Source organism: Balaenoptera physalus (assembly GCF_965194825.1).
Source record: "Balaenoptera physalus genome assembly, chromosome: 10".
Taxonomy (NCBI): domain Eukaryota; kingdom Metazoa; phylum Chordata; class Mammalia; order Artiodactyla; family Balaenopteridae; genus Balaenoptera; species Balaenoptera physalus.
This window is the reverse complement of record NC_138889.1, coordinates 19,153,203-19,174,889: the sequence shown is the minus strand read 5'-3', so window position 1 is coordinate 19,174,889 and position 21,687 is coordinate 19,153,203. Positions and strand designations below refer to the sequence as shown.

Sequence of the window (21,687 nt, the reverse complement as noted above, 5' to 3'; positions counted from 1 at the left end):
CATAGGCAGAATACTCTATGACATAAATCACAGCAAGATCCTTTTTGACCCACCTCCTAGAGAAATGAAAATAAAAACAAAAATAAACAAATGGGACTTAATGAAACTTAAAAGCTTTTGCACAGCAAAGGAAAACATAAACAAGATGAAAAGAATGGGAGAAACCCTCAGAATGAGAGAAAATATTTGCAAATGAAGCAACTGACAAAGGATTAATCTCCAAAATATACAAGCAGCTCATGCAGCTCAATATCAAAAAAACATAAACCCAATCCAAAAATGGGCAGAATACCTAAATAGACATTTCTCCAAAGAAGATATACAGATTGCCAACAAACACATAAAAGGATGCTCAACTTCACTAATCATTAGAGAAATGCAAATCAAAACTACAATGAGGTATCACCTCACGCCAGTCAGAATGGCCATCATCAAAAAATCTACAAACAGTAAATGCTGGAGAGGGTGTGGAGAAAAGGGAACCCTCCTACACTGTTGGTGGAAATGTAAATTGATACAGCCACTATGGAGAACAGTATGGAGGTTCCTTAAAAAACTAAAAATAGAACTAACATATGACCCAGCAATCCCACTCCTGGGCATATACCCTGAGTAAACCGTAATTCAAAAAGAGTCATGTACCACAATGTTCATTGCAGCATTATTTACAATAGCCAGGACATGGAAGCAACCTAAGTGTCCATAGACAGATGAATGGATAAAGAGGATGTGGCACATATATATAATGGAATATTGCTCAGCCATAAAAGAAATGAAATTGAGTTATTTGTAGTGAGGTGGATGGACCTAGAATCTGTCATACAGAGTGAAGTAAGTCAGAAGAGAAAAACAAATACCGTATGCTAACGCATATACATGGAATCTAAAAAACAAAGGTTCTGAAGAAGGTAGGGGCAGGACAGGAATAAAGAGGCAGTCATAGAGAATGGACTTAAGGACTCGGGGAGGGGGAAGGGTAAGCTGGGACGAAGTGAGAGAGTGACATGGACACATATACACTCCCAATGTAAAATAGGTAGCTAGTGGGAAGCAGCCACATAGCACAGGGAGATCAGCTTGGTGCTTTGTGACCACCTAGAAGGGTGGGATAGGGAGGGTGGGAGGGAGACGCCAGAGGGAGGGGATATGGGGATATAAGTGTAAGTATAGCTGATTCACTCTGTTATACAGCAGAAACTAACAAAACAATGTAAAGTAATTATACTCCAATAAAGATGTTAAAAAAAAAAAGATAATTTCTCAGAAAATGCTAATAGCAATATATTAAGACTCTAATCTTCCCGGAAACAAGAGGATGGATAAAAAGGCCACTCCAGTTCCTTCCTTGATAGGAATTAGAATTTGAGTAAGAGAGAAATTTAAGCCAAAACATCTCCGTCCCCAGGTCCAGCTCTGGGGTGTCCAGATGGACTAATGGCCACTCACTAGGAATAAGGTGTCTTCTCTGGTCCCTTCCTCCCTGGAATTTAGTAATTCTTTTGAGTGAGAGAGAAATTTAAGCCAAATGACCTTCTGTCCCCAGGTCTCGGATGACCAGATGGACTAATGACCCATAACCAGCCCCATTAAGGCCTGGCCTTTGTTACTAGCTTGCTAATTCTAGATGCACTTTCCAGGACCTTCTACCTTGGAGAAGTTTCTCTGTTTTGGGGGGCACAGAAGAAGAGATTCCATCTCAAGGAGCTGAAAAAGCTAGAATTTGATGGAAATTTAGGGAAAAGGGAAGGGGGAAAGTTTCATCTTTAGGAAGGAGACATATTCAAGAGGCTGGAATACCCCCTTCTTGGATCTTTGCAAGGACTTGAGTGAGACCTCCATCCTTTGGTGCCAGAAGGACCCTGCCTGTTCCGCTCTTTCTCACACCCATGACCCCATCACCACCACCATGGGTTGTGTGAAGAATTACCAGCTCCCTTGTGAAAACAAGTCCCTGATCTCTGAAGTTTAGCAGCAGGAAGTTGGCCAGGCAGGCAAGGCAGTGGGACCAAGCAGCCCATCGTGGTCCCTTGGGTTTCACTGTTCTCAGTGCTTCTCTCTCAGACCGTTGCTGCTGCCACCACACTGGCCTAATCAGTAGTAAATTCCCCTTCCTTCTCCTCCCCTTAGCGTGGAGGATGAAGGTGGGGCATTCCCTATTGAGTCTATATTAAGGGAAGAGACGAGGGAAGTAAGCAAAGGGATACATGAAGACTGAGACAGTCCGTCTTGTAGGGCACAGGGCACTCCTTCCTCCTCAACCTAGTGTTCCAAAATAGCTTCATAGAGTCCCAAAAAGAACAGCGTAACTTCACAGGCCCCTTGCCTGGGTGTCTTCATTCCTACCTCTTGCCTGTCTGCATGTGGAAGGTGGCAATATAAGCAACCACCTCCTAGGAACAAACCCTTGGTCATCTTGACCTTTGGGGGTCAATATTGAGAGAAAAAGCCCCAATGTATCACTTACTTCAGAATCTCCATCCTGTCTGGTTGGAGGGCTAGAAAAAAGCCTTTTCCTCAGGTGGCAAGACACAAGAAATAACCCCATCCTTCTAATGAAGCCCCACCTCATGCACCCAGACTCTACAGAGTAATATTAGACTCCAAAAACTCTAGCATCACGTCCATACCATGAGGAGGGGCTACAGAGTTCACCAGTTCCACATTTACTGTGCAGCCCATACCTGACATTCACAGAAATGAGCTTTGCTGGGACCAGGATGGCAGAGTGCGGTGTTTCTGAATCCATTTTGTAGTGCGGAAAATAGTACACTTAACAGTCCATTAAGTTATCATATATTCTACTTATAACATGCCTCAATAAAAATATCTTTAATTAGCAGGCTCGTGAACCTACCCTTTCAACAAAACCGATCAAGGCAAGAATGTGGACCCCCGTGCGTTCCTGGGATTGGAGCCAGAGTCCAATCCGCCTGGGTCTAAATTCAGAGATGCTCTGGGACTCAGTGCAATCAGGTGGTTAAAAGCCCAGGCTTCCGAGTCTATAAGACTTAATACCATGTTCTCCACTTATTGGCTATGTAAGGTTGCTTAACTTCTCTGTGCCTCAATTTCCTCACTGGCAATATGGGAATAATATCTTCTTCGTAGGAAGTAAGGATTACATATGATAAAGAGCTTAGCACAGTGCCTGGCACATAGTATGCTTGATAAATAGCAGGTACAGTTGGTGGAGTGGTGTGGAACCAGGCCATTCCAAGGACCGGTGCCTTATTAGAGAACAGGTCGTGATGGGACCTGATGGGACATCGAGGAAAGAAAAACCCAGAGACAAGAGACCCTCCAATGTCTGGAGACACTGTTCCTCTTCTCTCCTTCCTATAAAGGCCACTGCTACCTCTTGGGGGAGGGGAACTAGGAAAACTGATCCTCCTGGTTTCCACCCTCTCCATGAATAGACAACCCCTAAGTTGTTCAGCCTCCAGGCCAGGATGTGTCAGGTCCCTGGAACTGGGTGGTAGAAAGGCTGCCCCCATGCCACCCCCAGAGCAAAGAGAGATGGGTCTCACAGGGACTCCGTGAGCGAGAACCAAGCCTGGGTGTCCAACCAATGGGCTTCATGAATCCCTCTCCTCAAGGCGTTGGGGGAGGATAAAGATCTATCTCCCATTTAGCACCATAATGAGAAACCATATGCTTCCCCCAGCCCTTCTCTAGCCAGTGGGCCTCTAGTGGGGCCAGATGTTACTACAAGTTGCAGAATTTTTATAGGTTTATAGGTTTTAAAAGATCAGGTTGTTTGGTGGTAAAAGTTTTACAGACCAGTAAAAGTCTACTGGAGGAGATGGGAAGCACACAGCTGTAATGGGAAGGGCTGGAACCAAGCGTCTGGAGGATCTCAGCTCCATCCATAATTAGCTTTGGGAACTGAGGCAAGTCCTGGAGGCTCTCTGGGCTCTGTGTTTTAACCTGGAAAATGGGAGCAAGAAAAGTGATACAGGACTATGTCATGGGACAGCATCGTGAATGGGTGGAAAGCTCCAGGCACGCATGTGAACGAAGTCCTCCTTCCCGTGGTTCTGGGAGCATCTGGACACAAAGGAAGGCCTGCAGACCCTACAGCCTCCGAGCTTTTCATTACCCACACTGGATGGCTGCCATCTGTGCGTCTGCCTCCCTGGGAGGAGCCTGGCCGTCTGCAGGCAGAGCTCAGGAATCAAATTAGTCAGGCCTCTGCCTTTCCCTCATCCCCACTGGCCAAGGAGAGTTCATCAAGGCCTCGCACTAATTCTTATCTTGTTTAAAAGGGGCAAAAGTGACTCCACAGTTTCATCGGAGGCAATTTACACCCCGCCACTGGCCACGGCTCCAACTCCCTTTGTCTGTTGTGCCATCAAGTCCATTAATTTCTTCAGGGGAAACTTGATTGCTGCTCCATCAGAGAGACGCACAGGCAATACATCTCCACTGGAGGCCGTGGCCTGCCCGGCTCGCTCTAATTCTGTTACCTAAGAAGCTAATTCTCTAATGCACACGCTGGGCAGAAGACATCCTCTTCCCTCCCTAACACAATTGGGCAGTCCCAGAGGGTCCCAGGAGCTCACTGCAGAAGTGAAAGCTTGGGGTCTGTGGCACAGGGTCTCCAGGCTTCCTTACCATCCCCAAGATGGTCCACCACGGTGTGGAGAGCCCATTGCCCAGGGTCCCATTCGGGGACGGTCAGCCACATTCAGGCCACCTGGGGCTTACGGCTCAGCCCCTTCCTGCTGCCTCTGCTGCATCCTTTCCCCTCCTCTTTCTTCTCTTCTTTTCCTCTATTTGTCCCCCTCCTTCCTTGCCTTTTACTTCTATTGTCCTCTTCCTTCTCAGTTTCCTACCAATTTTTCTTTGTCTTCTTGTCTTCCTTTTCTGCTTCTTTTTACTTTTTTACTTCTCCCCCTTCTCCTTCTCCAGATCCCCCCTTTCTATAGTTTACCTTCTGTTTCTTTTCATCTTCCGCTTGTCCCTTTTATTTTTTACTTTTTTAATTTATTTATTTTTGGCTGTGTTGGGTCTTCATTTCTGTGCGAGGGCTTTCTCTAGTTGTGGCAAGCGGGGGCCACTCTTCATCGCGGTGCACGGGCCTCTCACTATCGCGGCCTCTCTTGTTGCGGAGCACAGGCTCCAGACGCGCAGGCTCAGCAGTTGTGGCTCACGGGCCCAGCTGCTCCGCGGCATGTGGGATCTTCCCAGACCAAGGCTCGAACCCGTGTCCCCTGCATTGGCAGGCAGATTCTCAACCACTGCGCCACCAGGGAAGCCCCTCTTGTCCCTTTTTTTTCCTCCAGCTTTGGTGCTGCCCCTTTTAGATCAAGTTCACTGTCTGATGCTCCTTCTTGGCTCTCTGTCTCTGGAGGGTTTGGCTCAGTGGAAGGAATGGGCCCCAGGCCACGTTGACCTGGGCTTGGAGCAAAATACAGCGGGGCGGGGGATGTCTCATGTTCACACAGGGAGCCCCAAGGATACAGAATGGGACATTCTGTATCCTTGTGTGTGTGTGTGTGTGTGTGTGTGTGTGTGTGTGTGGCAGGGGAGCAGTTAAATGTGTATTTGCTCTTTAATGATAATGGCCAGTCACCCACTTAGCTAGGGGTACTGTGTCACCTGTGGAGTTAAAGCATGGTCCTCCTGCTTCTCGGACCCCACCCCACCCTGCCCCAGCCCGATGCTACCGACGGGCATAAATGAAGGCAGCAGCCTAAAGCACCTCCCAGCGGACAGGCTGCACCCTTGCTCCAGGAGCTCCTGTAGCCCCCGGACCCCAAGTTGCTCCTTGGGGAACTTGGCCAGGCCACCTGGCTGAATGGGTGGACTGAGCTCTGGCCGCATGACATCAGCCTGGTGGGCTCCCCTCTCACTGGCTCCCTCTTCTTCCTTCCCCGCCCTGAAACCTGATGCAGCTGAAGGATTGATTGCAGGAAAACTTGGCGGCTTCCCAGCCCTGGTGGCCGGGGCAGTGCGAGGCTGCAGCCTCAGAAGGTGCAGGGAGCAGCCAGCTGGGAGAGGCAGGCTGGCTGGGATATGAGGCTGGCAGAGGGCAGGCGGGCTGGTCCTCAGCAGGGCTCACCCTGAAGGCCGCTGGAGGCATCCGACACGGCAAGTAGCTCGCCATGCTGCCGTGGGTGCCGCAGGCACTGCTTGCCTTGCTTCTGCCCACGTTCCTGGCACAGGGAGAAGGTAAGGAGACAGTGGGAAAGCACGCAGGACCTGGCTGGCAGCTACAGAGGTGGGATAGGGGATGCTTGGCTCCTCCAAAAGTTGAGAGAAAGAGGGTTTTGGAGTGGGTGGGGCTACAGGAAAGTTGGGGGTCTTACTGCATATGAGCATGAGAGGATTTTAACACACAGGGATCCAGCTAGAAATTGGGGATGTTGAACTCTGGGTGAGAGCAGGGCTTGCAGAGAGGGGCCCTGAGCTGTGTGGGAAATGCTTAGACGGGCATGGGACAGGGGCTCCTCTCTTTTGCCCTGCCCCCAAACTCATCGAAGGGCAGCTGCAAGGGAACTTTGAGCTCATTTGGTCCATCCTTTCTTGTTATAACTGGGAATGCTGTGGACCAGAGATGGGGAGTAATTCACTCAAGGTCACACAGCTCCTTAGCAGTAGAGTGGAGACCAGAATGAATGCCATCATCTTTCCCCAGCTTCACTGCTTTCGTTGCACGGGTTCTCTAAAGTTCCTTCCAGGGCTAACCTCTAATAGCACCAAACTTCTCTCTGCATTCTCCCACCCATCCCTTTCCGCCTCCTGGGGACACAGGGTGTTTTGGTCACAAAAGGATCCATTTCTTTTTGCGGCAGACAATATTCGTTCCCCATTTGGGAAGGTTTTCTCTCCATCCAGAGCTGGGTTGAAGCTGGGGCTGGGGCACGGTTAGGATGTGCTTAATTGGACGGAACTGAAGGGCTTCTGGGCACAATGGTTTTCCTCCCATGAGCTGTCGTTTGGGGAAACTCAGTGGGATGAGTAGGCCTGGGCTGCAAGTTAGGACTGTGGTCTGGGGTTTCCTTGGCTGAAGAGAAGCTCTGTCCCTCCCAGCGTTGGTCCTTTGCTCTGAGGCCTGCAGGGCCCAGACTTGTTCTGTCCAAAGAGATCAGAGTCCCAGACAACAGGATCTGGGCTGTCGTGTAGTGAAGACACACAGGGACCTGGGTTTGAATTTCAGTTCCTTCCCTTGCAGGGCACGGTACTCATCTTTCTGAGCCTTGCGGAGCCTCACCAAGGCTTCTGAGCCTTACCTTCTTTATCTATAAATGGGGTGTCATGATACTCACTCCAAGGGGCTCTCCTAAGACTGAAATGAACAATATGTTCATTGATATTTTTCCAAAGGGGACACTCACTAAATGTCCTCTTGTCTTTCTCTCTGCTCTTCTCTGCCTTTTCTGAGGGAAGCTGAAAGTTTATCAGGGGCAGGTGGGTGAGGGGCAGGAAGGGGGGTCTGCAGGACCAAGTTGCCGTAGAGGTCCACACATGATAGATGAGACGGGAGAAGAAGCAGCCTTGTCGAGAGAAAGCCGGGCCTGCTGGCCCCTGGTCTGTGAAAGACCCTGGTCTCCCCCTGCCAGCCCCTCACGGCCTTGCAGCCTGTGCCCTGGTTCTCCAAGTTGCTCCCCTCCCCGACCCCGTCTTTCACCTTCATATTTCTGGCACCTTTCAGGAGGTGCGTCTACTGTTTCCCAGACGGACAACTGAGGTGCTCATGAAATCCCCAGAGAGCGGGGCTAGGGCCTAGGGGTTGGGGTTTCACTGTTTTATCTTTGCAGGCCTCCCGCTCTGGGGACCGTTTGGTTTCTCCTCGCTTCCTCCACACCTCAGCCCAGCCCTCTTCCTAACCCCATCAAACCTGCCCATAAAGCTATCCTAGAAGGAGGCCTGGCAAACCCTCCCCAGGAGTTTCTGTGAGTGTGGAGAGGGGGCAGGGATCTCCTCGGGGTAGATTTTGCAGGAGGGAGAAGGAATGTCCATGTTCACTGGATGCCCACCCTTTTCTCCTTACCAGTTGTGGGCTGGGGTCAAGGGGACAGTGAGCTATGCAGACACTGAGATGTGACCTTGGCTGAGGCTGACCCTCGGCAGACCATTGGGCTTAGAAATTGTGCACTTGGGGCCACACTTTCCAGTATCACACCCGAGGGCCAGCTCCCCTTTATCTCCCAGAGCCCCTCATGCAGGGCCCCATGGGCCCACCTCCTCTGGGCAGGCAGCTTCTCTCAACCCTTCTCAGCCCTTGGCCTACTTGAGACCTCACCTGTCTTGTGGCACCTGCTTTCACAGCCCAGCTTCCCTTCTCATGTAAATGGGTGCCTAGGTTACCCTTAGGAGACAATATCTTTGGATTTGGGCAGGAATCTCTGCAGATCAAACGCTCTAGTGATGGGCATTTCAGTCTGCGGGAGTATCTGGGAAGGATGGGGACACTTTCCTTTTAATAGCTTTCAAACCAGGGCCAGAGAACTGGCCAGGGAGACTCAGGCTCTGTTGTCTGATTTGAACTGTTCTCCTTCCCAGCCAAGCACAGGCGGGGCCCCCAGGCCCGGGACGCCTCCAGGCCAGCTCTGCTGCGGCTGTCGGATCACCTCCTGGCCAACTACAAGAAGGGTGTGCGGCCTGTGCGGGACTGGAGGACTCCGACCACGGTGTCCATTGATGTCATCGTCTATGCCATCCTCAACGTGGTGAGCGCCTGGCCCCACTGCCCGGCTCAGAGGTGGACCTTCTGGGTGGGAGACCATGTGAGACCAAGTCACCCCCAGGCAACACGGTGGGCATTCAAGCGTCCCCAGTACCTGTGCTCTGGCACCACGGCTCAGGACAGCTGCCCAAACCAGAAAACTGGGGTCACCTTCATGGCTTCCTCTCCTGTACCCTACAGCCAGCGGGTCACTCAGCGCATGCGGTTTTCACAATCGTACCTACCTGTGTGAGCTGTGTGAGGGTTCACACCGTCCTATTCGTCTCTACACCCTTGCTGTCTTACACACGTCCTTGGTACATGGCGGGTGTCACTAAATCGTTGTTGAAGAATTAATCATAAATAAATCAATTAATTAGTTACTGAAGTAGGGGGGGGTGCACTGCCCAGCTGAGGAGGTCGGACATTGGGCAGAGATAAATGAGAGGGCAATTGCAAGACGCAGGGCACTGTGCTGGGGTAGGATGGGTGGAACGGACTTCTCTGGCTGTCTCTACTAGAGTCAGTTGGCTGTTTCAGGAGGGAAATTGGGAATTGGATAGAAGGGAGGGATAGTGATGGATTTTTCATTCTATGTGGTTTTGTACAGCTTGACTTCATGCTAGAGTAGGAGATAGATACATATATATAAATGTACAGATATACATCTATATGATGCTGTTATATGTCTTCTATCATCTTCTATTGTGTTATTATCAATGTATATGTAAAATATACACAACAGAATAGAAGATACACACACACACACACACACACACACACACACACACACGATGTTAAAAAAGAAATCACTGGACTTCTTTCTAGGTGTGTCCTAGTAAAAGACCAACTTTTCCTGGCTCACCCCTTTTCCTCCACCTCATTTCCTCACTCTCACTTCCCAATGGAACAGAGACACAGAGCAGCAGCTCCTGTTGGGGTTGGTGTGTGCAAAGGGCCCACAGCCCACAGGGCCACCTAGGCTGAGCTCCCGTTCTTTCCACAGGATGAGAAGAATCAGGTGCTGACCACGTACATCTGGTACCGGCAGGTGAGCTGACCAGCCCCTGCCCCTCCCCCACCCCCATTTCCTCGGACTGGGACTTTCCCTTCCTGGAGGGGCTCCTCCATCTCAAAGGAGTCAGGATCTCAGAGGCCTTGGGGAGGGGAGGGGAGGGGAGGGGAGGGGAGGGGAGGGAAGAGGTGGGAGGCACACTCATGAGATCCAGGATCTCCTGGATCTGGACCCCTCTACCCTCAGGACTGGAAATAGCAGGCGGCTTAAAGATTGGCGGAGGAGAAATCCTCCACACCCCTCTGGTTTCTGAAGTTTTTCACAGCATCGCAAACAAGTGCTTTTCCCACCTCTGTTGCTCAAGCACCTCGGTGACTGGTAGCTCAGAAGGCAGTCACTTCGCTTTCAAACAGCTCTAATTGCTAGAAAGTTCTTCCTTCTATTAAAGCCAAATTGAATGACAACCAGATTGGGAGATTGAAACAGGATGATTCCATCCACTTGGTCCTCCCATCCCCGGCCATGTGCCCGCTCTTCCAGCTTCCGGCGGGCATCACTCAGGCACTGGTGAGGCCTTGGCAGCATTTCTGGCTTGGAGCTGGCGGGGGAGGGCAGGAGACAGCACAGGCCGCGGTCCACAGGCTGGTCCTGCTCTGGCAGCCCCTGAGGCTGTGGGGGAGACATCAGAGCAGGAGGGGACACCAAAGTGGCTGAAGAGAGGACAGCAGGAGGCGGGGGACAGTTCCTAGAAGTCAAACCTGAGAGAGGCTCTGAGGACACACCTGGTGTATATGGGTCTCTGTTAAATCCCTCCCGCTCCTCATGGGACAGGGAGAGGGGTGGAGGAAGAAGCCAGAATGCTGATTCCTGACATCCTGCTCCCTTTCTGCCTTAGAGAGATTTCTTAATACACAGCACACCTGCCTCAAGAGAGGGACCCAAGCCAGAACAGGCATCCTGGGGCTCCTTTCCCGGGACATCTGGCTTAAGTCCCACCTCTGGACCTCTAGGGTCACTTGTCTGCTCCAGCAGTAGGAGATGCCAATCTACTATGTACCAGCAGCTGTGCTAAGGCACCAGATTAGACTCAGGCCCTGCCCACAGTGAGCTCACAGACTAGTGGAGGCCACAGACACGTGAACAGACAATGCAACGCAGCAAGATAGCCGCTCCTGTGCAGCAAAGAAAAGATGCCAATTGTGGGAGCAAAGAAGAGGCACTAAACTCAGCCTGGGGAGTGGGGGTCATGGGAGGCTCCTGGAGAAGGAAACAGACAGATTCCTTGGTTACATCTGGAAGGATGAGTAAGACTCACCTCGATAAAGAAGACAGGACTGCAGTATGGGGGGAGCAGGATATGCAGCGATGTGGAGGTTTTGACAATGTTTAATTCCATGTGGCTGGAGTGTAGACTCCACAGAGAGCCATGGCGAGAAAAATGAGGCTGGAGAGACAGGTGGAGGCCAGATCAGGTGGGCCTTTGCTGCCCATGATCCTAATGGCAGTGGAACACCACTGAAGAGTTTTAAACAAAGGAGTGACGTGATGAAATTTACATTTTAGATCAGTCATTCTGGCAGGATAGTGGAGGAGGCATTGATTGAAATTTAGTAATAACCATCTCTACCCTGTGAGGTGCATGCTATTATCCCTGTTTACATATGCGCCGATCAAGACCCAAGAAGCAATTTGTCTAAGATCCCTCAGTTGGTGGCTAGGGAGTTTATAATATTAGAAATGATTGAATACCTTCCCAGGGAGAGGCTGCATTGTATTCACATTGTAGGGATGTGTGAGTACAGAGGTGGGGGGACTTCTGGGTACTGCTGAGTGGTCTGGGTGCCACTGACACCCAGATTCTCCCAAGAAGATGCCCACCTGTTGCCTGGGCTCCAAGTGGTGAAGTTGGCCTGAGTTGCTGACGACTTGGCCTGAGACGGACGGAGTAGCCTGTGACTGTTCCTGTTCTTCCCCTAGTACTGGACTGATGAGTTTCTCCAGTGGAACCCTGAGGACTTTGACAACATCACCAAGTTGTCCATCCCCACGGACAGCATCTGGGTCCCAGACATCCTCATCAACGAGTTGTGAGTACTGTCATCAGATGCTGGGCAGCCAGGGGGCGGGAGACAGGATCACTGCTGTTGCATTTGAGATGCCCCACTAGACCTGCGGAACCATAGGTAAAGTTGAATCGGGCCCCAATTCCCCTTTGTCTTTTTTCTCCCTTTCTTTTCTTTTTAGAAAACTCCTCTTTTTCTAAGTCTGATGTTGAAACTCTGCACTTCTTGGTCCAAGGGCCCCCTTCCCCGGGAAGGGAGGCCAGTGAATGAATCCACACTGAATCATAATAGTCTAATGAGGGACGGCTGCGTTTTTAAAAGGGACAGTTATATTACTGAAAGGAATGAAGTGCTAGCGGTGGTTACTGCTCCTGGTCACGAAGGAGATTTGGTGCCGGGAGACACTCAAACTTTCAAGTCACACATGTGCCTCACTGGCCACAAATTGCACCCCCGATATGAAGTGGGTCCCACTAGCCTTTATTCCCATCTGCCAACATTCCTTCTCCCCATTCTTCAGGCTCCACTGCCTGGGTTTCTGAATCCAAGGTCTGGGAAGATGGCTGGGGAGGCGCACAAAAGGAGAAGGTGGTGGGCGCCAGTTGCCCTCCACTCAGTACCCCCCACATCACCCAATTCCAGGGGATGCCATTCACCTTGTTATCTGGAGAGGCAGCTGACTCAGAGCCCCAGCCTTGCATAGCTCAGGCTGGAGGGATTGGGGAGCCCCAGTTTCTGGCTGGATCTCCAGCTTAAACAGTGACGTAGCCTTGGTCTTGACTTCTCATCTCTCAACCTGATGTCACAGAAGGCTGCAGGCTCAGGATCCGAGGCTCAGCCGCAGTGGTTGCTTGGGAGAACCCGGCCTGGGGTTGGCTGAGAGAATGGGATGAAGTTTGCAGGACTTTGCTGTTTTGTTCCAATTCTTCTCACTGATTTTGCCAGTTCCTTCCCCCCTGCCCCACTCCGGAAATGATGGTTTTCATTTCACAGGACTTCTAGGGATGGAACCCAAGGTCCTGCTCTCCCACCAAGCCTGCCCGTCACCATCGGGCTGGCGATCCTGGGGGCTGAGGTCAGCCCAGCCCGGGTGGGGGGCACATGGGGACAGCTGGGCATTCTCCTTACAACCCGTGGCTTGGGGGTCCTGGCCTGCCTTTTGTGGCGAGGTTGCCAGGGGAATAAATGAGAAATGTCCTTTACTGCTTGGAAAGTGGCCTTGGCAATGGCAGGTGAGGAAACCTAAGATAGATAAGAAGCTTGGAAAAACGGAGGCCAGAAAAAACCACCAGGTTGTCTTGCTGCCTAGACCCTCCCTGCGTTTCTTTCCCTGCCGAGTAGCTCAGAGACCTTCAGACTCCCACGGCTTGACCTGCTTCTTGAGTCCCAAACCGACCCCTCTTCCCTGGCCAGTGTGGACGTGGGCAAGTCTCCAAATATCCCGTACGTGTATGTCCAGCATCATGGAGAGGTCCAGAACTACAAGCCCCTCCAGGTGGTGACCGCCTGTAGCCTCGACATCTACAACTTCCCCTTCGATGTACAGAACTGCTCACTGACCTTCACCAGCTGGCTGCACACCAGTGAGTCTGTGGGCTTCGGGAGGCGGGAGCACATGTTGGGGGCGCCCAGGCTGCCTGCTTGAGGAGCACACCCTAGGATGCAGTCTCCCTCCTCCAACTTGATCACCCCTTGTTTTTTAATGTTGCTGAGCCTCTGTTTCCTCATCTTCCAAATGGCACTACCATTGTTGCCCTTGTCGCCTCCCTCAGTTGTCATAAGGATTGAATGAGACAGTGTAAACTGACAGCAAGATGCTCAGGGACAATTCTTTCCCAATATCACAAGTAGGATCTGGCACAAAATGTCTTTCAAATCCAACCACTCCTCCACTGATGGACCCTCCCCCAGGGCAAGCAACCCTCATCTCCTGCCCAGGTTTTTGCAGTAGCCTCCTAGCTGTACCCACCCATTCATTCTTCCTCCCTCCCCGCCATTCACGCTCCTCACAGCAGCCAGGGAGATCTCATGAAAATGCAGATCTGATCACGTCACTGTCTGCTTCCCTGAGACACAATCCAAATCTCTTACCTGGCCGAGAGGCCCCTGCAAAGTGTGGCCACCCCTCCGGCCTCACCTGGTGTGCGCTCCCCAGCCCAGCTGCCTGCCTTCCTGGGCCCCAGAGCCCCTTGTTCTTTCCTTTACTCACATGCCGCTTCCTCTCCTAGGCCAACGTGCCCCTCCCCCTCCCTCCCCCTTTCCTCTTTCTGTCCCACTGCCCACCCCCCCCCGCTGGGCCAACTCCTCTACTCTTCTCCTAATCACAGTGTCCCCGTCCGTTCCCCAGGGAAACCCCTTCTCATCCCCCAGACGAGGCATCCGCAGCACTCAACTTCATAGTCTACTGTTCTCCCCACTTCTAGTCACTTGTAAGGACTTGTTCAATGTCTACTCCTCCAGATAGAAACTTAGAGAGGGCAGCGACATGATTTCTATCCACCATTAGATCCCTAGGGCAGTGCCTGGCCCAAAGGAAGATGCTCGGTAAACTTTTATTGAGTGGACGAACGCTAGGTGCCCAGTATGGTCTAGTGAAGTGAGAATTGCCCGACTGCAAAAAGGCATCCTCCAGTTCTATCCTGACTTTATTGCATTAACTGTAAATGGCAAAGGTAATACCTAACTCCCTTGAACAAAAGCCATAATTACAGGGACTTCCTAGCGGTCCAGTGGTTAAGATTCTGCCCTTCCACTGCAGGGGTTCGATTCCTGGTCGGGGAACGAAGATCCTGCATGCCACACAGCGCGGCAAAAAAAAATGTTTTTAAAGCCGTAATTACAAATAATCTTTGATCTTTGACCTTTACTCTCAGTCCCAAACTCTTACCAACAACTCCCCACACCAAGACTTAACAATTTTTATCAGTATAAACTTCACATAATATGTTCTTCCAGATCCTACTCTATCCTTTGAATATATACACATACATACACATCTATGGAAAGTGCCTGGAAATTGTCTTATAGGTTTTTATTTTACATAAATGTAAAATATTTCATGTTCTATTATATACTGGTATCTGAGCCTTTTTACTCAACAACAGGTCTTGGACATTTTTCCAAGTTAGTGCAGATTTAGCTCTTCCTCATAAATTTTGACTGCTGTAGAATAGCTTATGATTTGGACTGCATAATACTTTATTAAGTATTTTCCTGATTGGTAGCCATTTAGATCTTTCCCAATATTTTGCTGCACTGGATACTCCTGTCCTTCTGTGCATATGTATATCTGTTTCTCTAGTACTGATACAGAGCAGTATAACTGCTGTTCTATAAGTGAGGGTTTTGCTTATTTTCCTAATTCACTTTTAAAGACAGGCAGCTCTATCACGGCAAAGGTGAGGAAAGCTGACTCTTGCTCATTGCCTAAATGAGAAATTCTAACAGGAAACCTAGGAAGGTGCTTGACAGGCTGTGTGTGTGTGTGTGTGTGTGTGTGTGTGGTAGAGAGAGAGACAGACAGACCGACAGAGACAGAGAGAGAGAGAGACAGAGAGAGACAGAGACAAAGAAACAGAAACAGAGAGAGGAGAGAGCTTCCTAATAAAAGGTTCGCTGGTTCTTCGCATTTTGCTGTGTTTCCACCCAAGTCTTCGTCTCCCTTGTTACAGCCCCACTGCACAGACAGGTACAGTGTGCACTATTACCTCATCGTATAGCTGAGAAAACTGAGGCTGAAGATTAAGAGCTGAGGCTTGAGCCACGCCACATGGGTGCTGCCCCACCATCACAGGCACACCCCTGGCCCAGACTCCAAAGCTGCTTGATTTCTCCTCTCTCAGTCCAGGACATCAACATCTCCCTGTGGCGCCTGCCGGAAAAGGTGAAATTGGACAGAAGCATCTTCATGAACCAGGGCGAGTGGGAGCTGCTGGGGGTGCTGAGCCAGTTTCAGGAGTTCAGTATAGAAAGCAGCGACTGTTACGCAGAGATGAAGTTCTATGTGAGTCGGACAGGAAGCGGATGTGGGTAAAACAATGAATAAAGTCACACCCAGGTAGACTTCAGGAGGCATAGCCCTTTTCCCAGCTCACACTCTTCCCTCAGTGAAGCAGGTGGGGAAACTCAACTGAATTGTCCTTTACTTTTCCTGAACAGCCGCAAGCTTGGATCTGGAGGTGGAATATGGGGTCTGCCCATCTCCTTCTCCGAGCAAGCCAGGCTGCAAGCACCATGAAGCACGGGGGTCTGGGATGGGGTGGTGGTTCCTGGGTGCAGGACCCGTCTGCTCCCGGCTCCCCCAGAGCTCCTCTCTTGGTCCCAGGTGGTCATCCGCCGGCGGCCCCTATTCTATGCGGTCAGCCTGCTGCTGCCCAGTATTTTCCTCATGGTCATGGACATCGTAGGCTTCTACCTGCCCCCGGACAGTGGCGAGAGGGTCTCCTTCAAGATCACGCTCCTCCTGGGCTACTCGGTCTTCCTGATCATTGTGTCCGACACGCTGCCGGCCACGGCCATCGGCACGCCCCTCATCGGTAAGGCCCGCTCCCGGGGAAGAGCTCAGCGCGGCCGAGGAACTGGCCCTCTCCTACCTCCTGTGTGTGTCCCCCACTCCCGCCCCACCCCGGGGTGCACAGGTGTCTACTTCATCGTGTGCATGGCTCTTCTGGTGATCAGCTTGGCCGAGACCATCCTCATCGTGCGGCTTGTACACAAGCAGGACCTGCAGCAGCCAGTGCCCGCCTGGCTGCGGCGCCTAGTCCTGGAGAGAGTCGCCCTGCTCCTCTGCCCAGGGGAACAGTCCACTTCCCGGAGGCCCCCAGCCACCTCCCAGGCCGCCAAGACCGATGACTGCTCAGGTGACAGAGGGAACTTCTGGCCTGGATGCAGGGACATGGGAGGGATTCTCTGGAGGGCTAGCTGGGCCAGAGAGCCCGGGCAGGGCCTGGGAACTGGGTACCATCCTGCACAGAGAACCCAGGGTGGACTTCAGCCAAAGGCATCAATCAAACCCTTTCCTCACCTTGGTGTTTGCGCATCATGCCAGGTGGGGACGGAGAGGGGTTAGGAGTCCCAGAGGCTGAGCAGGTCAGGAGCCGAGACCTCTGGGCTGAGGGTGGCCTCTCCTGAGATGGATCCCGAGGTGGGGGGTGGGTCAAATGGATGCCTCTCGGGCACTTATGGGACAGCTAGCCTCATGGGGTTCAGCACTGCACCCGGGTTCCCAACACTCTCTCATTAGAATCAGCCAAAGACCAGGTCCACCAGAATTTCAAACACCTATGAGGCAGAGAGACAGGGCACAGAGGGACACTAAATTCCTCATGCCCCTGAGGAATTTGTCATCCTTGCTGTTGGTGGTGGTGGTGGTTGGTTTGCTGGTTTATTTCTTGAGCACTTTACCAGGGGGGTGCAAAGCATTGTCCGTGCATTATCACAGGTGATTCTCATGGCACCTCAATAGGATCTTCACTCTAATTTTTCAAACAGCAAACAGAAGCATAGAGAAGCCAAATAGCTTGCCCTAAGTCACAGAGCCAGGACCTGGTGAAACCATAATTTGAACCCAAGCCCACCTGACTCTAAGCTGGTATTTTAAACTTTCCACCCCACTCCCCTCCTCTGTGTCTTCCTCCTGGCTGGGGCCAGGCCTTTTAAAGAAGATGTTTGGTTAATCAAAGACCATCTCATCATGAGCTCGTGCAACAGCCTAATACCTAATTCAACTGCTCACCTGGGGAAGGTAGTGATCCGAAGGTGTATTTCCTGGTCTAGAAGGATTCGAAATCATGGAGAGGAGGGCAGTGAGGCAATATGATGTAGTGGACAGAGCAGTGGATTTGGAGTCCAGATACCTGGGCCTTGGTGGCCTCCCCTTTAAATGATGCTCCAACTGTGTCACCACAGGCTAGTCACTTAACCTCTCTAAGCTTTAGAATCTTCATATGAAGAGTGTGGTTGGTAATTACTCTTACTCTGCCTCTCTGTGGGGCTGCTGGGAGGCTCAAATGAAATAATCGATATCAAATTGCTGGGGAAAGCCCATGGCTTAAAAAATGCATGGGAAGGATAAATATCAAATTCATGATATTGGTGACGTGGGGAGGGAATGAAGGATGTGACTAAGGAGAGGTATACAGGGATCTTCAACTGTACTGGCTTTTTTTTTTTTAATCAACCATACTTTATTTATTTTATTTTTAAAAAGTATTTATTTATTTATTTTTGGCTGCGTTGGGTCTTCGTTGCTGTGCGCAGGCTTTCTATAGTTGTGAGCGGGGGCTACTCTTCGTTGTGGTGCACGGGCTTCTCATTGCGGTGGCTTCTCTTGCTGTGGAGCATGGGCTCTAGGTGTGCGGGCTTCAGTAGTTGTGGCACGTGGGCTCAGTAGTTGTGGTGCACGGGTTCAGTAGTTGTGGCTTGTGGGCTCTAGAGCACAGGCTCTGTAGTTGTGGCTCACGGGCTTAGTTGCTCCACGGCATGTGGGATCTTCCCAGACCAGGGCTCGAACCTGTGTCCCCTGCATTGGCAGGCGGGTTCTTAACCACTGCGCCACCAGGGAAGTCCCTGTACTGGCTTTCTTTATTTGTTTAAGTTGGATGGTGGGTACACAAATACGTAAGTTATTCTCTATACTTTTTTGGTCTGAGATTATACATAAGAAAAATGTCTGAGGCCTTAGAAACATAAAGGTCAGTGTTCCAGCAAGGCTGCTGGGCCTCCCTCCTTTGCCAACGCTCTGCCCTTCTTCTAGACATGACAAACCACTGCAACCATCTGGGGGGATCCCGGGACTTGGAGAAGACCCCGAGGGGCAGTGGCAGCCCTCCCCCACCGCCGCGGGAGGCCTCCCTGGCGGTGCGTGGGCTGCTGCAGGAGCTGACCTCCATCCGGCACTTCCTGGAAAAGCGGGAGGAGAGCCGAGAGGTGGCCCGGGACTGGCTGCGCGTGGGCTCCGTGCTGGACAAGCTGCTCTTCCGCATCTACCTGCTGGCGGTGCTGGCCTACAGCGTCACCCTGGTCACGCTCTGGTCCATCTGGCAGTATTCCTAAGAGGGTCCAGCCCAGTAGGGGGTTGGTAATGAAGCTGGTTAGGATGGGGATGGGGGAATTTCAGGGCCCAGGGGATGCCAGGGACGTTCTCAAAACACATAAACAGTTCCATGCCTGTTTCCGATGCCAAGTCTCTCAGCAATCCCCAACCAGGGCCTTAACCCTTCCCCTAAAAACTTGGTGTTTAAGGCTCTTACATCCTCCTCCACGCCCCTACAGGCCCATTATGGCTTTAAAACACACTATCTTAGATCAGAAGAAACCCACGCATACCCTGACTTCACTCTATCTAAGCATCAAGCCTCAATTTCCCCATTGGCACTCCCCTGAATTGGCACTTTGGAATTCTGCTCACTCCCTCAGCCTTGTTTTGAGATGGAAGGTAAACCAGCTCTCTACCACACGGGCCTGATAACTCTGCATTAGGTTTATCCGACCCTAATGTCTCCCTGTTCGCTTCACCTGTGGCCACTTCCCTGAACATCCATCCAATGGGGGGTGGGGTAATAAAATACTATGAGCCCCAAATTCTCTTCTTGACCATTTGTCAGCAGCTGGGTGGGTGGAAGATGAGGTCTGAAGCTGCTGGTGGAAATGAAGTTGGGGAATTATCTGTGGTTTCAGATGTATGATGCTCTGCCCCAAGGAATTAAGAAGTGACCGAACGGTGGCTGTTCTGAAAAAGAAACAGTAGGAGGTGGGATTCAAGGTGTGAGGGTCAGGACCATGAACACTTAGCAACGCGGAGGTGGGGAGAAGGATGCTCAGTTCTGTGACCTCCTGGAAAGATGCTGGCAGGGTCTACACAGTCCTGTTATCATTCTGCGCTCACGGTCTCTTGGTGAAGCTGGAAGCCAGCTCTCTCCCTGCAAGAACATCGGCACCACAGCCAGCACCCACTGGTTTGGTGTTTGAAAGTAGACACTGCTAAGTCTTGAGTTTATGTTTCTCCTTTGGGAACTCTCCGCAGCCGGCCCCTGGCACATCCACCAGAAAGCAGGACCATGACGGAGGCAGAGGCCGGGGCACGGTCTTTGATCTCGCATCTCAGATCCCGGCCCCTCTCCCACACATCAGGATTTAAGACATGCTAAGGAGCATTCCAACTCTACCACTCCATCCGCCTAACAAGCATTCAGAGGAAAGGAATGCCAGAACCACCAAGAATGATGGCTTCACGTTTGCCATGTTTGCTTGAGGCTTTCTCTGGTTCTCCCTTTCTCATTCCAGCTTTATCTCTTTCCCTGTCTTGGGGTGCCTGTCTCTTAGGGACTGAATTCTACCAGGTGGAAAGAAAAGGACCCCCCAAAATACCTGGGAAGAGTGGTTTCAGGCTGGTCAACTACAAGGGATTCAGTATGGATCACCTGAACCTATACTTTCCCTGATCCCAAACTCTGCATCTCTAGTTTGTAGACCATCCAGTGAAGCTGGATGGAGGGCAGAACCTTAGGCCCTTGAGAGCTTCATGTCTGGAAAAGCCTAGAGGCTGCGGAAGCAGGCTCGTCTGGTTTAGCTTCTCTGAGCTTCTTCTCACCCCAGTTTCCCCAGCATGCCGAAAGAACTCATTAAATATTGTCTAACCGGCTGCTGGTTCCTAAATTGACCTGGAATGAGGCTTCATCTGCTACTTCCACCTCAGACATATGTGCTCTTGATATTAGTTAAGGATTTCTGTATCAGGGTATCAGGGTTTCCCAGCAAAAAGCAGGAGACTGTGGGGCTGGAGATTGGCTCCCATTCACAGCTGTTGCCTCCTGCTAAGTGCAGGTTGGGCGAAAGATGAGGATTGTTCATCCCGACTCTCTCAAGATGGTCCTGGCAGCCCATACTTGGGAGCCTGGTCTTGGGACCAAAGCTGTCCCACTCCACTCTCCACTTGGCCCTGCTGGGCCAGTCATGCTGCTGGGTGATTCTCATGTCTCAGGCCAGAGAGAGAGAGAAAGCTGGACAGTCTGGAACTGTCGATGCACCACTGATCAGTAAGTGGATGGCTATTGACAAAGTGTCCAACCAGAGAGCTCGTAAGATACTAATCAACCTATTGATTCCCCATCTCCCCCTCCCCACTCTTCACCTGCAATCAATGGGGTAACAGAGCCCAGCATCGAGGCAGCCAATCAACCACCTCGAGAGTGAGCCACCACATGTAACCTCTTCCGCTCCACTAGCCACAGCCAATCAGCTCATCAATGCAGCATCCAGGGCTGCGCTGCCCAGGGATGGGAAACTGAGGCCCAGGGCCAGAGGATCCCCCAGTGTACTAACTCCTGTCGGTCAGTATTGATCTTGGGCTCCTCCCAAGGGCACCTTTACCCTGTCTGGGATATGAGAACACCCAGAAGCTCCCTCTCACCTGTTATCTCTCCCAGAACTTGCTTGCTTCCTTCCTCCTGCCACTTCAGCTCCTTCCCTCTCCTTGTGTCCTAGGCAGAGAGAGAAAACCAGAAACCGCCCATGTCTTTACAAGTGCTTCTGGGAAGCATCCTGGTTCTATCTCATCTCCACTCCTCTCCTGCAGCCTTCTCCATTCACCTACGAATAGCCCCACTTCTCACCTTCTTTCCCATCCACGCAGCTTTCCAAACCTGTCATTTCTACTCAAAAGACTCCCTTAAAGATCTTGAAAGTGCCCAGCCTGAACCGCCCAGCCCTGTATGGTGCTCCAAGCTGTGGACTCCACCGCCACCATCCCAGGGAGGCTGCCTCTCCTCCTAGGCCATGGCCATCTGTGCTCAATGACCCCAGGGCCCCTCACAAGAGTGGACATTCCGCGGCTCTTGGGAGGGTCTAGGGAGAGTAGCTGAGCTCAGAGTCAGGATGTGGGCTTAGGGGAGATTTCACTGAGAGAATAGGAGGGCAAGTTGCCTGGCGGGGGAGGGGGG

General features: G+C 51.4%; 1 protein-coding gene across 2 annotated transcripts; it reads left to right on the top strand.

The window, feature by feature from the left end:
* The first annotated feature begins 1,171 nt into the window (after window positions 1-1,171).
* On the top strand, window positions 1,172-20,474 carry HTR3A (5-hydroxytryptamine receptor 3A). Of its 2 annotated transcripts, XM_082411212.1 has the most exons (9): window positions 1,172-6,174; window positions 8,509-8,675; window positions 9,678-9,722; window positions 11,664-11,773; window positions 13,163-13,332; window positions 15,592-15,752; window positions 16,074-16,284; window positions 16,387-16,608; window positions 18,504-20,474. In XM_082411212.1, exons 1-9 carry the CDS (start codon window positions 6,108-6,110, stop codon window positions 18,800-18,802), a joined length of 1,452 nt encoding a protein of 483 aa, XP_082267338.1. In that variant the 5' UTR covers window positions 1,172-6,107; the 3' UTR covers window positions 18,803-20,474. The 2 variants fall into 2 exon arrangements, with proteins under 2 accessions (XP_082267338.1, XP_082267337.1); XM_082411211.1 differs by having other exon boundaries at window positions 16,074-16,608.
* The last annotated feature ends 1,213 nt before the right edge of the window (window positions 20,475-21,687 follow it).

Bases quoted from the DNA above. Each gene is read 5' to 3' on its own strand.
- HTR3A (XM_082411211.1), top strand. From the start codon at position 6,108: ATGCTGCCGTGGGTGCCGCAGGCACTGCTTGCCTTGCTTCTGCCCACG. The intron at 8,676-9,677 runs GTGAGCGCCTGG...TTCTTTCCACAG, and splicing joins TCTATGCCATCCTCAACGTG to GATGAGAAGAATCAGGTGCT. The intron at 9,723-11,663 runs GTGAGCTGACCA...TTCTTCCCCTAG, and splicing joins CGTACATCTGGTACCGGCAG to TACTGGACTGATGAGTTTCT.